At 35.4% G+C, this 18,294-nt stretch overlaps 2 protein-coding genes across 2 annotated transcripts; one reads left to right on the top strand and one right to left on the bottom strand.

The window, feature by feature from the left end:
• The first annotated feature begins 1,269 nt into the window (after nucleotides 1-1,269).
• LOC120250239 (agmatine coumaroyltransferase-1-like) lies at nucleotides 1,270-2,901 on the top strand. The gene has a single exon (XM_039259033.1). It carries the CDS (start codon nucleotides 1,468-1,470, stop codon nucleotides 2,764-2,766), a length of 1,299 nt encoding a protein of 432 aa, XP_039114967.1. The 5' UTR covers nucleotides 1,270-1,467; the 3' UTR covers nucleotides 2,767-2,901.
• Nucleotides 2,902-3,206: 305 nt separating this feature from the next.
• LOC120283259 (villin-2-like) lies at nucleotides 3,207-13,515 on the bottom strand. The gene is made up of 23 exons (XM_039289896.1): nucleotides 13,365-13,515; nucleotides 11,641-11,763; nucleotides 11,434-11,533; nucleotides 10,617-10,685; nucleotides 10,297-10,533; nucleotides 10,039-10,216; nucleotides 9,726-9,858; nucleotides 9,388-9,547; nucleotides 9,162-9,318; nucleotides 8,982-9,082; nucleotides 8,708-8,866; nucleotides 8,460-8,528; nucleotides 8,316-8,384; nucleotides 8,030-8,167; nucleotides 7,569-7,697; nucleotides 6,949-7,096; nucleotides 6,773-6,783; nucleotides 6,557-6,697; nucleotides 6,351-6,476; nucleotides 5,746-5,811; nucleotides 4,523-4,886; nucleotides 3,833-4,056; nucleotides 3,207-3,750 (listed from the first exon to the last, which is right to left on the bottom strand). The coding sequence occupies exons 2-23, from the start codon at nucleotides 11,694-11,696 to the stop codon at nucleotides 3,637-3,639; spliced, it is 2,949 nt and encodes a 982-aa protein (XP_039145830.1). The 5' UTR covers nucleotides 11,697-11,763; nucleotides 13,365-13,515; the 3' UTR covers nucleotides 3,207-3,636.
• Between the last annotated feature and the right edge of the window lie 4,779 nt (nucleotides 13,516-18,294).

The following is an 18,294-nucleotide window of genomic DNA, read 5'->3' as shown; positions in this document are numbered from 1 at the left end:
TGATTTCAAGGTTGCAATTGGAGTATTATCCTTGTGATGAGATGTTGGTCGTTCACTCTGAAGGTGGTTGCTCCAGTAGTCGAAGGCTGCAACGAAGAACGTCGAACATCTCATCACAAAAGGGATAGCACTCCAATTGCAACCTCGAAATCAATCTTTAAAAGAATTCCCCAGTTTGAATCACTCAGGTTGCGAGTTGTTGAGTTTAATTCTTTCTATGTGTTAATTTAATTTGTTTATTAATATTTTATTCTAGGAAAAATCACGTAAGGAAATGAGAAAACTAATGTCAGTTGCAATTTGGACTTGATTTATATAGGAACCCAATTTGAAAAAACTGGATATAATAGAACCCTCATCCTCTAGCACATTGTTAAGTCACAAGTCAAGCATCTTCCCAGTTGTCTGAAATACACCATTCTTGGCTTTCCACCAATTTATCTTAATCCAATGTAAGAGTATACTCAACAATAATAAATTATTAAAAAAATTATTAAATTTATTTTTTTAAAAAAAAAAAAACTGTTCAACAAAACAAAACAGTGAAACTAAAATAACACTAATAAGTAATAACACCAATATAAAATGGTGTTTTTTTTTTCTTTTAATAAAGTAGTAAATAAACGTTCAGAGAGTCGTTCCAAAGTAAGACCATGCTGACAAGTGTTAACACTCCAACACATCTTCATCTCTATCATGACCATGTACCTTTGTGTTGCTAGTTCATCTCTCTCTCTCTCTCTCTCTCTCTCTCTCTCTCTGTGTGTGTGTGTGTGTTGCAAATGCGTCTCCAGGTGAGGGCTGCGAAACCGTCAGGAGGATGCGCAGAATATTCGGAGACGTTCACACACCAAATTCAGAGATTATGTTATGTAATAGCATTCTTAATTCTGTAGTATGATGATGTATGGCTGTAATTAGAGGGAATCAATTAGTTAGTAAGGTTGCACCAAATTCAGAGATTATGTTATGTAATAGCATTTTTAATTTTGTAGTATGGTGATGTATGGTTGAAATTAAAGGAAATCAATTAATTAGAAAGGTTGTTACAGCACCTACTATTGATTGTCCTTTTATATAAGATGTTTGACAAAATGTCTGAACCGAAAAGCTGTTACAATGATTGTAAGGAAAGAATATATGAATGAGAAATGGATGGGAAAAAGAATTTTTTTTTTGTGGGGTGGGGCCTACAAATGTAGCTATTTATTGAGAGATAGCAACTAAGAGAACAGACCCTAAAAAGAAAGTAGAAACAATAACAACCAAGAAAAAGACATCTTTGGCCTGAAATCATATTCTCTTCCCCTGTTCTCTCCTATCTCCTCTTCCTCTCTTCTCCTTTTCTCCTTCTCACCCTCTTTCTCTGAAAGTTCTCAGAAATTATCCAAAACCTTGCATCACTCTCTCTCTTTCTCCTTCCATTCCCCATTTTCGCAGAACAGAGCATTGCTTGCTAATCCCACCATGGAAGTGAAAGTAACAAGCTCCACCATCCTCACAAGCCCCATCTCTCACGCTTCCGACGTCCCCCTCACCATCTTCGACCGCTTCGCCCTCAACCTCCACGTCGCCATCCTCTTCGCCTTCACTCCTCCCACCTCCACCAACACTGACATCATCTCTGGCCTCTCCAATATTCTCGTCAACTTCCCAACTCTCACCGCCAACTTCTCCACCAACTCCCATGGCCGCCCTTGTCTCACTGTTGGGGGCTCTGATGGAGGTGTGCTCGTCGTTGAAGCCACTGTCTCATCCAAACTAGAAGATCACCTGCCTCTCACTCCCTCACCGGATTTCAGACTCCTCCATCCTGAGGTCAATGACGCAAAGCACTTGCTCCAAGTTCAGCTCAACAGGTTCCAGTGCGGCGGGTTGGTCATCGGCATCACCAGCCACCACCGTGTCGCTGACGGCCAGTCAATGGGCTCTTTCATTGTAGCATGGGGGAAGATGGTACGTGGTATCCCCGTTGATCCACTTCCAGTATATGATCAGAAGTGGCTCAAGCCTCGGGATCCTCCTTTGGTGCAGTTTGATCACTTGGGGACTGAATTCATCCCTTTATCTCCTCAACCAAATGAGTTTAAGGCCACTCCAGTTTATGCTGATCCTAGTGAGATCACCAACATGTTGTTGCACTACACTCCAGAGTTCATTATGAGGCTCAAAGCTCACACCAATAAATTGAACACTGAGAAGCAAACTACGTTTGAGACACTGACAGGGTATATATGGAGGAAGGTGACGATAGCACGTCAGTTGGATGATGAGGAGGGTACCATGCTGATTGTGGGAGTGAATGGTAGACGTCGGTTACAGCCTCCGGTGCCGTCAGAGTTTTTTGGTAACTTGGTTCTGCATGCATATCCAAAAACAAAAGCAAGAGCATTGATCGAAGGAGGGGTGGTGATGGCGGCGGAGATTGTTCGCGAAGCGGTGCGAGCCACCGGGAATGATTATTTCCGGTCGTTTATTGACCTTGCTGAGGTTTACAGAGATAGCGATCTAGTGGCTTGCCATGAGAAGCGAGGCAATGTGTTGTCACCAAATTTGGAGGTTAATAGCTGGTTAGGGCTTGGGCTTGATGTGGTTGATTTTGGCGGAGGTGGGAAGCTTTGTGGTATTTCGATGACATGGGAGCATTATGAAGGGCTTTCAATCCTCATCCCTTCTTTGTCTCCGGACGGTGACGTGGATGTTTTTGTTTCTCTGTTTGAAAAGGATGCAATGAGATTTAGGGAGATATCTCACTCTTTGGATTAGGGTTAGGGTTTGTTGTCTGGTTTCATAGTCGTTGCTTTAATCTGGTCTTTCAGGTCTTGTGTTGTTTGAATATACTCATCGTTGTTGGTCTAAGTGCATGCTTATTAATATATTCAGGCACTGAATGCTGGAGGTATTCATTCATGTAAACAATGGAGGAAAACTCCAAAGCTAATGAAACTGTTGCTTGAATTCAAAAGCTTATATATCGTTGAAAACTCATACAAACGGCTTTTAGCTGAAAAGTAAGAGCTGACATTCAGGAACCCACCAAATGAGCATCGACAATGTAGGAAAGACTAAACCATTGCTTCTATGGCACGAACTCTCGTTGATCTTTAGCTCTCTAGTAACAAACAAATGAATTTGATCATAAATATATTCATAAATTTATAAACTATAACTCCGAGGTGGTTGTTCTTATAAATAAGATACCAAGAGAAAGAAAAAAAAAACATTATAATAATCACCAGCAGTCCATCATACATTTAAAATACAAATGGAGGTTCACACATTACACATGCATATACATAAACGTAAATCTATAAATAACAAGCCTTTCATTCTCCGCTAGAGCTAAATTGTCCATATGAATCAAACCAAAATACAAACATATGGACCTTCCAATGAACCCAACTCATCACACAAGACAGACGAGCATCCAATAAAACACAAAATCCCCCTAAAAATGAAAGAATCACAGACAACCAGGCAATGTCACCCCAACAACCTGAGAGAAAATCACAATAAAACAAGCTGATGATTTTAATAGCATACTTCATATTTCAACCCCATCAAAGAGAATTATGCATAGCAACAAGTCCACCGAAAAAGGAATGGCGGAAAGAAAGTCTTGTATCAAACACAATCTCAGAAAAGATCAGCCTTTCTTTTCTGCATGTCCTGCTTCCACTTTGGCTGCTGATAAAATGCTTCCTTGGTCATTCGAAGCACTGTCTGGAACTCCTCATCTGAAAGATAGGCCTACATAAGCAGAAACAAGGTTCATAATTTATTATTTTACTCTGTGATTACACAAAATCAAGAAAACCATCAGATTACAGACCTCCCGGCGTTTGTAATCAATTCCAGTGACAGGTTTGCTGGATTTGGATTTTAGCCTCTCATAGCTAAAGGTCTTTCCATCTCCATTCTCCTCTACCAAACTGTCCTGTTTTGCATCAGAATCTGCACCATTACTCTCAGATATGGATTCTCCTCCATCCACAGCTGAAGAAATTTCTAAAGGATCTGCTTCCTCCGAGTTGGCATCATCAGTCTTCACAGTTTCTGTATTTCACAAAACAGAGATTCAGAACAAAGTATTAACAACAGAGGACTGCTTCTGAAAATAAGTGACTTGCATTCTGCAGCTATGGAAAGAAATTAGCAACTAGTGTTAAATTTTATCATTATTATCACTAGTACTACAGAAATAATTAGCACATAGAAATAAAAGCTCACTGAGGCCAAGGTAACCAAAAAGCAGCCAGTGGGTAGTTTAGAAACAAATTTGAGAATAGTTGTCAAGGCAACAAAATTGGCAAAAGGGCCCAGAAGATTATGGTCATCAGATGGGCAAAATCATGAAAATAGAAGCCATTCAACATTTCTGTCAAGAATCCTGACTAATATATAGCTCATAACAAGAACATTATCACTTCAAAGGACAAAGAGCTTTAACTGACAAATTATGTGGAAAAACAAGTTAACTAAAAGGACGTGACACAACAAATTAGTGCAACAGTCTGCCTACCGTCCATATTTGTATCAACAGAACTGGTGCGGCTGATCCGGGCACCTGAACCATCAGAAGTTCCCATCTTTTGCTCAGCAGTTAGTACACCAGACAGTGCTGCAACAGCAGCAGCTCTCTGGGACCCTTGGCCTGACCAAGATGGCTTTGGGGCTGCTGCTTTGGTACCCGAAGAAGGATTGAATGCAGAAGACAACGCTGCTAATGCTGATGCCCTTTGAGTCGGCCCCCCTTGATTTGAATAATTAGATTTTTCACTGGATTGGGCTGAGCCGGAAGGATTAAATGCTGAGGATAAGGCAGCTAATGCAGATGCCCTTTGGGTAGGTCCTCCATTATTTGAATTGTTAGACTTGTCCCTAGACTGAACAAAATCAGATTAAGTTATTGTACAGGTGACTCTGCTCAATGATAATCTAGTCTTCACATCAGAGTACTACCAAATTCTTTCAGATGAATATTGCATGTCATAAAATAATTAGAACTGAAAAAAGAAACTTGTGGTTATCAACATGGCTGCATTCATAACAGAAAATGCTAAATAGGAAAATTATTACTTATTGCAGGTCAATACACAGATCATAATAAAATTAAAATCAATGAATAAAACATGTCGCATCCACAACATAGAAGACTAGATAAGAGAGTTGTTTTTAATTTTAGTAACTCTACAGGAGTGTCAAGATTCTAGTTTAGGAAAAATGGAGTGTATTCAGGCTTGGCTGTGCGCTGCTTCATTTCCAGAACACAGCTTGACATAGGATTTTGAAGCAGATCATGCTTGCCGGGCATGTTTATCTCATGCTATTTGGGAGATAGTGTATTGATCATCCTACAAATTTGAAGCAAAAGTTTAATCTAAAAAGATATGGCTCATCTTCCAATGAAAACCATGAGCCATATTTTGCCTAAACCACAAAAACATGCAAAGCATTGCTTTCTTAAAGTATGATCTCTTTCTTTCTTTTCTTCTTTTTTTTTTCTTTTGTCTTCCAAGCACTCACATAGCCACTGAATGATTAGCATTTCAATATACGCATTTGAGTCTATACAAAATTCAACATAATTTGGTAAAGTTACAGAAGGCTCTAATTTAATACTTCAGACCTAGTTAATTTCTTTAATAGTATTTTCATTGTGTTTCCAAATCAATCAAATGATAGAAGATCAGCCAAAAAGTGTTCATATAAAACAATATAATCAAAAGCTTAACAAATTTTTACCTCTGCAGCATGTACAGCAGTGCCAAATAGAAATGCCAGCTTCTTTTGGAAAGAATTTCCTTGAACCTATTTATCAATATTATGAAATCCATCAAAAATAACTTGAAATATGTAGGATCACATTACTATATAACAGCAAAGGACAAAGAAAATGATAATGGGGATAAGTACAAGATCACAATAGGCTTAAAACAAGAATTGTAAACTCGAGAAAAAAAGGTGATCAAATCTCCTTGGGAGCATCATAAACGAAGCTTACAACCTGTCCCAAAACTCTTAAGTATAACAGGACTTCTTGCAACTCCCTGCTGTACTAGAACTTCATAAAAAGTTAGTTCAATGATAAGATATACTAATCTTCTTCATATAAGAACTCTTAACATTATAAAAAGGTACAATAATAGGCGCAGAATGTTTAAATGCAAATGTGAACTTCAACCAATAACCACTTGGCTAATTTAGTATCATTGATTTGCTATTTTCATAATAACTCTTTCCCTAGATTTCTTACAAGCACATATATGCTTGACATAGTTCATTATTTCCAACATGAAACATGCTACAGATAGTCGCAAGCATAAGATAAGAAAATGTGTAGAGCGTACAATTGACTTTGTGCCATCCCATGAGAAGTATGTAGTGAAAAAACAAGGCTCATTCCCTTCCAAAACTCTATAGAGTGGAACATCTGGGGATAACCCTTCAAGGGCTACTGCAAGATCTATGTATTTCTGGAAAATCAAGTCAATTGAATAGATTAGATTAAATAAGCGTAAGTAACAAGTAGGAAAAAAAAATCGATAAATCACACCTGGCCAAATTCAAAAGCCTTCTGTTTTTCCTTGGAATCAACAGATTGGCCAACCCAAACAAAGACCTCTGCATGGGTATCAAGGATCAATAAATCCTCGGTCAACAAATCATCTTGTGAGAAGTTGAAAACTTCTGTAACCTGCCAGAATATACAGGGTTGGTTGCAAAATTAAACATCAAAACTGAAAATGAAATAGAATGGAAGTGAACAAACCTCCAATTTTCCTGCAGAATGGCATGGGCAGAAAAAGAAACAAAACAAACGGCATCACATTCAGTTTGAATCAAATTTGGGAAAAAAATTATAGCAGAAAAACCAAATAAATACAAAGCTGAGAAACACAGATTTAAAGCATATGTGGGGCATAAATATCTCTAGAAAGAACAAACCTTTATTGATTAAGAAAGTATAGAGGTGAGGATCTCTGACCATATCTTGTGGAACCTTTTTGCTGGTAAAACTTTGCTTCCCACCAAGAGCAAACCAGAAAGCTGAGCTCTCGGTTCCCTCCTTAGCATGCTTCAGGGTAGCCCCAGGCTGCAGGATTTGCAATGTAATTTAATAACACAGCTATTGTGCCAGAAAGCAAATATGTTTTACAGAAGCCTTAATTAAAAAATCTAACTATTGAAAGCTATTGTGCCAGAAATAAACATGAGGGCAATATCTGGCAACATTTAGCTGGGGCTGCTCTTTTCCCACTGATCCCTTCTATAGAGATAACATAGCAAAATCACAGCTTTAGCCAAATGAGATGAGAAACTGCAAAAAGAATTATTTATAAAACATAGCAACCTGGACGATAACTAAGTCTTCCTGGTATACCATTTCAAATAATTAAAAAGTAAAGCTACCAAGATAAATATACGTTATATCTAGAAATACAGTATCTTAAAAGCCGTGATTTGAAAGTAAAAATAAATTGCCAAAGATGATGAATGGTCATCTTATATTGGATGTGTGGCCATTAAGATTATCACATGACATGAGATCCAACCTATGAATATACCTTCAAGAATTCCGCCACCTTTGCAGCCCACTGTTGCTGTTCAAATGTACTGGAATTCCCATGCCAAGTGAACAGTGAATTGCCAGATTGCAACAGGAAACAGTCAGTGGAGCTAAGGGATGTTGCCACCTGTGGAAAAGATAAAATAACTCAAAGTAGAACAATGGAAAATAAATAAATAAATACAAATTAGAAAGCTCATTATTTTCCGGGGCGTGCAAGAATTGATTAATAAACTTTCTCAAGCATGTACACCAACTATAGTGGAAAGTAGAAAAAAAACAAAATCCACCTCGATACAAAAGCCAAGAATTTTACTCAGCATCCAAGAGAAGTGATGATTAAAAATGAAAATTTATCGAATCATTTCTTTATCATGAAGCATATCAAATGCTTGCAAATTCTTGAATAATGAGATTCCTGTGACAGGACAACTTAAAAGGTTCATCCAAGAAACTCACTGGATCAACTTGCACTGCTTTGTTGTTATGAATTGATGTCCCAGATATTTGTATCAGAGCAATGCCATCAGAAGTGTAAGTTTCATCATTCAGATTCTTTTCAGCTATGAACTTTTTGTAACCAGAACTGATTCCTCCCTGAATGAGAAATTAACATTTAATAAGCCAACAAATTCATAATCTCCCATCACATCTTCAAGGACATATATTCCTCATTCATATTTCACAACAATATTACTTGATCAAACATGATACATAAAAAAATATTCAAGGAAAAGTTTAGCACCTTCAAAACAATCATGGGTTGAAATATTGCAATAAATTGTGGTGGCTCTTTCCCTTGAAGAATGCGCCCCTGCATAAATATGCATTAGACATTTCAAGCCAGAAAATCTACAACAATGTAGTAGGCTGGTTGGGAGGATTCTACCAGAACAGGTCTTCCTTTCAATGAATTGCACATCGTGTTGGCCAATCGGATAGCCATCATTTGGTCATCCTAAAGAAAAGTATTCCCCCAAAAAGATCAAGACAAGGACTATAAACTTAGTGATCAAGATGCTTGTTTAACTGTGTTAAACGCATAAACAAATGACCTTGAATGAATTCAAAATGTGCTTGAGAATTAAAGAGCTTTCTTCTAACCCCAATAACAAATATTTTATAAGTATTATGTACCTGAATACTATCCTTGCCCAGCCAACAGGACAAGAAGTATTCCTCCTTCTTCTCACCAGAATGATATGTGTAAAGAACAATATAGCAATCCCCACTGTAAAATTTTCCAGCCTCTTCCTTGGGGAGTGGAGTCTTGGCACTACCGTTAATGCGCCATACCTAATGACAGGAGAATTACTTTGTTAAATGTAGAGCTTCAGACAAGCAGCTTGATATATAGATATATATAGATATATGGAGAAATTTTAATAAACACTACATACTAGTTTTATACCTCGGTTTTCCCATTTCCTTCAAGCAAAGGAGGGATGTCTTCATTCACAGGAGAGCCTTTTGCCGCTCCTTTCACATCAACTCCCTGTTGCTTTAGCAGAGCTACCAACACGGAAAGACAAAATATTAGAACCAATGAAGGAAATAAAATTTACAGAAATTGTAAAGAACCAACCAATACCTGCCACTTTCCCTCGTCCGTCCTCTCCAGAAGATGTGCCTGAACCTGTACCGGCAGGCCATGATTCAAAGTTGGACTTGAATGAACGTGTCTCAAAACCTTGGATGACTTGAGTTATGCGTGTTGTCTTTGGCCTATTCTGACTAATAATAAACTCCTGAAGAAAACTACGATCAGGAAAAACTCTGGTTAAGAAGCTTAAAATGTAAGAATGAAGTTTATATACCTCAGCAGCTTTACTAGCGGCTTTTCTGTCCTCCACTTGTGTTACCCGTCCAACCCAAACAAATAACTCAGCACCACAGTCCAGCAAGTAACATTTATTGTTTTCAAGCATTGCTTTAGAGATAATGCTTTCTTCCAACTTTAATTGGCCATCATTAATACTGCAGTGCAAAGTAATCACTGCGCTAATGTGTCTTACTTTATATTATGACAAGTATTAAGTTTGCTAGAAAGTGAAAGGCAAAGATAAGTATATATTGGATGAATAAATTAAAAAGGAAAACTAAATGTCGAATTAACAGACCCCAAAAATTCATCTCATTTCCAAACATCACTTACCTATAAAGTTGGCCAGGAGTTACTTCAAGAGTGATATCATCTTCTCCAACCGCCTTTTTACCTATTGGTGCAAAACCTCCAAATAGGACCCAAAATTCACCAGAGTCAGACTCTGCTACAAGCTTCCCATCATCTGGAAAAGCAAAAGTCATCATCAAATTTTAACAGATAAGTGACACATCGCTGCAAACAAGTATGTGTGCATGATCGTTAATGCAAAATGCTGGAGTAAATTCCATCTGGTCTCACAGACATTTTCCAAGCAGATCTGAGTAAACAATTACATAAAGAAAGGTTATTTAAAAGTTGTTACCGATAATAGCAACTTCACACATCCCTTCATGGTACTTGTCCTTCAAAAACTGTATTACCTCCAAAGATTTTGCTCTTTCTTGGATATTGGAGTTAGCACCATTAAATTGGTATATTTTATTTTCAGTATCCAAGATAAACACATCATCATGATTCAGTGATGAGCGAGCAAAGGGAACCTATAAATCCACAATAAATTTATGCTTAACATCCCTGTACATCAGATCATAAAAGGTTAATTCTAATTAAGTACTGATACCTGCTTCAATCTAACAACTCGTTTTCCTCTACAAACATACAGCCTTGTTTCAAACTTTTCTTCTTCAGGTGCTTTGAATCCAGAAGCAACACCACCCTCCAATGGAATAATGCATGGTTTAAAGTATGATAGAAACTTGTCAGATTCATGACCTTGAAGTTCCCTATGCTGAACTGCACGGCCTCCAAGGACTGCATCTAATTCAACTGTCTTGATTGCTGCAGTTCCAGCTTCATCCTAACATAAAAATACAGCACAATAGGCAAAATAGCACCCTGGAAAATCTCCAGTCCTCATAGCAATAAAACAAGAAAGCTTACTTGGCTAGTGTCCTTTCCAAGCCAAAAGTGGATGTCATATAGGTAAGCACCACCTTTTCCAGCAGTTGTCTGATGCAAGTAATAAATTTATCTTGAAAAATCGAGGAAAAAAGGCACCACAGTAAGACATGAAATGATATATGATGAATATTTTCTAAGGGCTTCTCAAGCATCAGTGATAATACAATGTCTTCTGATCTTTCCAGAGATGACACAAGTGAATGTACAAAAACAAACATCTTTAATAGAAAATTAACCATGAAGATCCTTCAGAATGGAAATTAAGAAAGATGCACAAAAAGGTTTCCCTTCAGAAGAAGTTGGTCATTTCTTATTCTAGAAAGTAAAAAGCCTGAGCCCACACATTCAAGAATGGAATAATCAATCTCCATTAGCATGAAAACTTCTAAAAGGCAACTTCATAAATGTTGTACCCACTACCCAGAACTCTCAATGTTAAAATAAAAGAACTATTACTATTCTCCATGCATTATATACCCATGAAACCAATGCAGATTACCATAATTATTTCTGGGAGATACAGTGAGTAAACAGTGTTGTAAACTCAAAATGAATATAAAAGTGACCCAAAGCAAAAATATAACCTTAAAGGTTCCAGAAAATATAAAAGCATTCAGATGAATCTATAGTAAGACCAATAAAATCAAGCAAGTTAGTCACTCATAATTCTAACATGTGTGATACTTATCATTAAATATGTTTCACCATTTAAACTGTTGCGGATATTGCATTAACATAATTAACAGAAACACAAGCAAAAAATAAATGAAAAACAGCAATATTACAAATTCATTACCTGTAAAACAATGTAGGAATCTCCAGAATAAAATTTACCATAATCAGATTTAGCCAAAGGAACTGGCTGAAAGTTTTCAATCCGCCATATTTCCGTCCCTCTGTGCAGTGTTAAGTACACAGACAGCATTTTTTCTAATTCATATAACCTAAAGATAAAACTAGAGAAATATCAATGACTTCTGATAACAATCTATATAGAGGATACACTCTCTGCCCAACTCCCTGGAAGGCGGGATCGAGATTTTTGGTAGTGCCGGACATTGTGCAATCCTGGGTACCAAACTTTGGAAAGGAAATCAACAAAGGAACCTTGTTGCTTCAGCAATCTCTGCCAAAAATTTCAGAATTCAGAATTGCAAAGGTGAAGAAAACAGAAAATAACCACCAGAGGTAAGATACTACTTCTAGGTCATATACATTGACTAACACTTGAAGTTCATTATGCACAAAATAGAAGACAAAGAACAATCATGTCCATTCGTTCAAAAGAGTTCTAGGAACATAATATAGGCAGATCAATGGTACAAATATTTCCAGATCATTTGTCTGCTTATCTAGCAGCAAGAATCTATCGGCTTGCACTTAGCATGATTAAGAATGATAGCAAAGAAATGAGTCCAACTAATGTGACACAAGCATGCCATAGGGAGGAATCTTTAGACAGGAACAGTTTTGAATTTATGAGGAATAGTAAGAAGAAAAGAAAAAAAAATCAAAGAGCCAATGAATCAAAGTAAAGGAACAATTATAGACAAGAATTAGGATGCTGTGGACAGAAGATGAAAAGGAAGGATACAGACTCTGCCAGGAAAATACTAGTAATAAACAGAGTTTCGCAAAACTAAGGATCAAGGAATTCCAGTGTAAGACAACACGATATACTTCTCTACCCAGGGCATCATAATATGTTTTCAAAAGATGGAAGATCGTCTATCGTATACCAAAGTGACCACCAGAAAATAGGTCATATCACTGCAATTCCATAAATATAGCAAACCATTCAGAACTCCGAGCATCAGCTGCAATTCTCAGAATTCATATATCCAATTTATGTGCATTTTGAAGTTCCCACCGGCACATTGCAAGGTGGGCCAAAAACACAGCCATCAGAAACAAACAAAGATGCCAGATAAAGGGTTTTGATGACGAGAAGCCATTGGCAACCATTGAAAATTCCTCTATCTAACATCATATCTATGCTTGCAGATTGTGGACAAGTATCACCAGTAGACATTTAGTCTTAGAAAAAGTTCCATAAACACTACTAATTTCTATAGAACTAAGATTATAAAAGCATAAAGCGATCTCCTTGAACTTAACTTGATTTATTAGAATGCCACACTCATAACAGAAATTTGCTGATTGATAAAAACAATTCACGATTTCAAATAAAATAAAAGAAAAAAGAATTAATACGTCAGTCAATCCCCATAATAAACTACGTCCACACCCAAACACTACCAAACACACCATAAGATCCTCTAAAGGACAACTGAAGCACAATTTTTTTCGACACAGACATAAACCCTACACAACACAAAGAGAACAAAAAATAAATAAAGATCTTGCCAACGCCCAACTGAAATCAAGAACTCAAACTGAAAAATCGAGAAAACAACACCACGTATTACTCCCCATTACATCCAAACGTACGAGCAAGAAACTCAAGGATCTCAAAGCAGATCCAGACAGAACCGTAAAACCCTCATCAAATCCAATCAAGAAACAACACAACAAACAAGATCAACCAATCGGATCAAAGAAATGCAGAAATTCCAAAACCCCGATCATCAACAAATCATCAGATCTGAGATAAAGCCAAGAACCAAGCACCTGAACCGATCTACAAGCAAAAGAAGCAAAACAACCCGAAATTGACTGCAAAATCGATGAAATGGAAGGTCTGAGAGGATGAGAAGAGATCAATACCTGAGAAACAAGTCGAAGATGGCGAAAAACAAGGAGAATAAGAGATCGAAGTAGCCTCCTCGCAAGGGTGGCAGAGGATGCTCTAATACTTAAAGCGAATGATTGCTCTCTTTCTCTCCCTCCCCCCTCTCCCTTCTGTCACCCTCCCTTTTTCTCCTCTTTTTCTCCTTTCTTTTTCTCTCTATCGTCCTTTCACACACTTCTTATATCCAAAGAAATTTAAAAAGAAAATTATAAATAAATAAATAAATAACAGCTTGATTTTCCCATGTAACCCCTTTACAGTATTAATATGCTAATTTCATCCTTTTTCTGTTATGATAATTGTTTCAAAATAAATTTAAGGAAATGCAAGTGTTTTTTTAAATGAAATACAAGTGCTTCTTAATAATGCTATTGATAAAAAGGGAAAGGGTTCTTCACCAACAGACTTATGTTCCAATAACATTAACCCGATTATAAAAAATTAAAGATATTTAATAAATTTTGAATTGAATTTTTATTTGACGTAATGATAATTATAACAATTTAAATTTTATATCATTATATAAAAATATATAGGTTGAATGAATAATTTTCAATTAATGCCTATATCAATATTTTGTAAAAAAATATATAATTAATTACATATTGTAACTCTGTAACTAAAGATAAAAACTTCATAAATTATATTTCAATATTCAAAATTTGTAATGGTCCTGAGGTCTCTAGTAATTTTCCTAATTTAAAATTTATATATATATATATATAAATATAAATATATTTCAACTCCACCGTGGTTGACGGTGCAGCAACCCTGACAAAAATTATCTTAAGTTTAAATATTGAAATATTACAGGGGCTTATTTGGAAGGAAAGGACCAAAATTCTGCCTCGAGATAAGTACAAAACCGCCATCTCGAGGACAAGAGTCGTAGAAGAAGACGGCATCACAAGGAAAAGATCCGTTCAGGGCCGGGCCGACTCACGCCGACCAACCGACCAGCCAGCGCCCCAGATTAGCTTTGAGAATCGTGGTCTCAATTGATTAAATTCTGAAGTCAATCTCGGCCGTAAATCAAGACTCGTTTCGTGGATTGGGGCCCATGGAAACTAAATGCGGGCATGAAGGACATCTCGGACGTGCCCACCACTTGGCCCATGGACCATATATGGGGCCCATTATTCCATGCAACCCTCGTTATGGTCGGACCCACTCCTTGTCAAAAAATACAGGTGGACGGCCGAGATTTCTTAGTATGCAGTTTGCTGTTTGGGAGTTCACAGGGGATCCCGCCAACTCGGTTACTTCGGTTGTGCCCGTTCCCCGGGCCCGCGGTTGAATTATTTGGGTCTTGAATTATTGCTTTTTGTCTGATTATTTGGTTTTTTATGTATTTTTCCAATCAGAGTGTAAAAATATTGAAAAAAAACAGCATGTTTGTAACTATCCATGTGAAAAAACATATCTCTCTTGTTTTTCATCATATATATATATATATACATGTGATTTATAATAATAAGTAAAATCTTGAAGCCTTGCTATTAATATACTGATGGTTGGGTGCACATTTGCACTCATATATTGTTAAATAAATAAATAAATAAGTCTTATACTTAAAAAAAAAAAAAAAAAACTTTTGACTTCTGTTTTTATACCAATATTATTGGTTTGAAAAAGTGGATTTCTTGGTGTCGTTGGCATTAATATTTATAACTGTTATTGTTTATTTGATATAAAATAATAAATGTATCAAAACAAAGAATATAACAACAAGAAGCTATCACCCTTTACCTGGAGAGGAGATGATGTTGAGAAAGACTTTTATGCAATCCCACTAATCTTTTTTGATTTTTTTTCCTCCTTCTAAACCTTTCTAAACTTTTATTTTAATTTTGAAGTTTTGTTATTTTTATTATTGTTTTTGTCCGCTTATCCTAATCACATGAAACTATATGAATTGTCATTCATAAATAATATTTGTTAATTAATTTCAAAGTACCATTTTTTAAAAATTAAACAAAAGCTAATTTAAATTCGACTCAACAAAAAACTAAGAAAAACCATGAGTAGTCATATGGTAACTCACCACAAATCACGTAAAGAAGCAAGTGTTCCAATCTTGATTTCTATTATATTGTAACTATTATTAATCAGTATTGTTCATATATATGCACCTTGCACTAGGCCAATGTCCTATATTTGTTGAACCTACTATGGGTTCTTTGTGTAAGGATTGGTATTTTTTCTCTTCCAATATTAAATAGCAATGATGCAAAGTCATTAAACTGTTTTAATCAGTATATCTCTGTATCTATTTGTTATTTAAACAATGTTACTTATCTCTGTAAAAAAAAAAACCCGAAGAACTTAATTGGAATCTAAACAAAATGGGTGAAATACAACTCATGTGTTTGATTTGACGATGATTCTTAAAATGAAGGGAACTCTACACTTGAGAGCACATGATTAGTGAAATAATTTAGGGAGGAAAAAAGAGAGGTGTTGGCTGGCTGTGACAACCAAGCCGGGCCCTTAACTTTCCGGGCGTGCATGTTGGCGCAATACTAGCATTTCATTCACCCAAATCTCATCCGGGTCTAGTTAAAGGGTGCGCAACTATTAGCCCCTCAAATGACACGCAATCTTAGCTTTTAAGCAGTGTTAGGTGATACTAGGATGTCACATAATTATGTTTTGCCTAAATATTAATTGTTAGGAAATTAAACATAGTACAACATTAATATATGTCGCCGTAGCAACTGTATTTATCATGTCGATTTTCGCTGTTGATGAATGGAGTATTCACAAAAAATAATAGATTGGTTCTTCGTTTTGATATATATATATATAATCATTTATATTAAAAGATTAATTTCACTATCAAATTATATCCAAAATATCAATTAAATATCCAAAATATCAATTAAATATTAACATATTATTTTATTTAGAATCATAGGCAGTTGATTTAAACTTAAATGTAATTAATCTAAATGAGATTTAAATTAACATAGTAAAAAATTATTTAAAATTATATTTTATATAATTTTCAGCGTAGAATTTGAGATATACTTACAAAATATTTATAAAATTATAAAAATTTATATTTATTTTTTTTAAATTTAATTATTTTTTAATTGACGCTATTGAAATTTGTTCCAAAAAAAAAAAACATTGGAGGAGATTTTTTTTTACAAAATCGACATACAACAAAATAAATGACAAACGGGTATGAAGGTGCACAGATATGATAGTTTAACTAATCTCCTACGAATAAATTTTTTCCATGCACAAATAGTTTTTTTTTTTATAAAAACATGTACAGATAGTTACCAATGGATTAGCCCATAATTCCTTGAGATTTTTCTTTTGATGTCGCCTTATAAACTACTTGCATGGCTATATCATTTGTCATATAACAATAGAAACAATGGGTCACCTGCTCCTCATATACTTGTTTACTAAGCACATTAATTTGAAATCTTATGAAGGCCTCCTTGGTTGATATCTGTGACCTTTGGGGGCTTGGAGGCACTCTCTCTAAAGCGAAGCCTCACTATCTTGGGGATGTGCATGTAAAGCTCACCCTCACTATCTTGGGATGTGCATGATGCATGCTTGTGTGTTGGCTTAGAGAAAGCCTCATTATTATTTTTAATAGTAAGTTTATGTACCTGCCCGTCATGTTTTCTGTTTGTTAGCCACATTTAGCGATTGTTTGTGTTTTTTGTCTTCTTTAATTGTATCATTGTAACTTTGGTCTTTTTAATACATCAGTCATTTATCTGAAAAACATAAAGACTGATACATTTGAAGTTAATTGTTTAGTGAATGAGTTATATTCAAGGTAAAGTATACAATTTAAAGTGAAGTTTTAGCTTAGCTAAATGGTAAGCCGGCTCATTGAAGTGAGTTTTATTTGACGAGTCTGAAGTCTGAACGAGTTGGGCTAGAAATGGTTTGCGCCCTCATGTACGTTGCCTTTGCTGCAATGTTGTTTAAAATTATGTGTGTGATAATAAAATTTTGTGTGTTATATATACAAATGACAATTTTAAACAAAATACCAGTGACAGAGCCAAACAATTTATTAAATGGGTTAATATAAAAGTATAATATTGTTTTGTATAATACATTTATATATATGACAATTATAAATAAAATAGTAGAATAATATAAATAACACAAAAAAAAAACCCAAGAAATTTATTAAAGAATTTAGATTAAAAAAATCCAAAGATTGAAAGTTGAAACTAATTTTAAAGCTTAATCAAATTATTTGATGTAGTCTGAAAGGTGAAGAAAAAAAAAACTTTGCTTTTTTGGAATTTTAATTCTTAAATAATAAAAACGTGAGGTACCATAGGGGTTCTCTTCGTCTAATTGGGTAAAAAATTGAAAAAGTAACTAAAAAATATTGATAGTGAAAAACAAAAAATGGTTTTTGTTTAAATTTTAAGTTGTCAAAAAGACAAAAAAAAACACACAAAACCAAAAAAACATGGGTACTAAGATACAGGTCTTTTTAAACTTATAATATTTGTATAATAACCCATATTTTCTAAATTAATGGGCTCAATTTAATATTTTTTTCAATATATATATTTATATATCCTATCTCTAATTCTAACATTTTTATTGGGTGATTTGCCTCCACAATTCCCTCCGCTCATGCAAACTACTAAATATACTTGAGGTCATTTGCTTCACAATAATAATGTATTATCACGGTAATTGATGAATGTACATTGTTCAATTATTTTATATCATTTTGTACATTCATTAGGTATGTATTATAAGTATATTGTGGAACTCGACGCTGAATATAGTGTGTTTTGCATTCTCAGGCTTCAGGTATCACCTAAATACGAAAGAGAGCCAAAAGGAGCATTCCGGATCCTAAACGAAGAAGATGGAACTCTCTCAGCATTAATTGGATAAGAACAA

The sequence above is a fragment of the Dioscorea cayenensis genome, chromosome 19 (assembly GCF_009730915.1).
Source record: "Dioscorea cayenensis subsp. rotundata cultivar TDr96_F1 chromosome 19, TDr96_F1_v2_PseudoChromosome.rev07_lg8_w22 25.fasta, whole genome shotgun sequence".
In the NCBI taxonomy this organism is placed as follows: domain Eukaryota; kingdom Viridiplantae; phylum Streptophyta; class Magnoliopsida; order Dioscoreales; family Dioscoreaceae; genus Dioscorea; species Dioscorea cayenensis.
The sequence above is the reverse complement of the archived record's forward strand: the minus strand, read 5'-3'. Positions and strand labels throughout refer to the sequence as shown.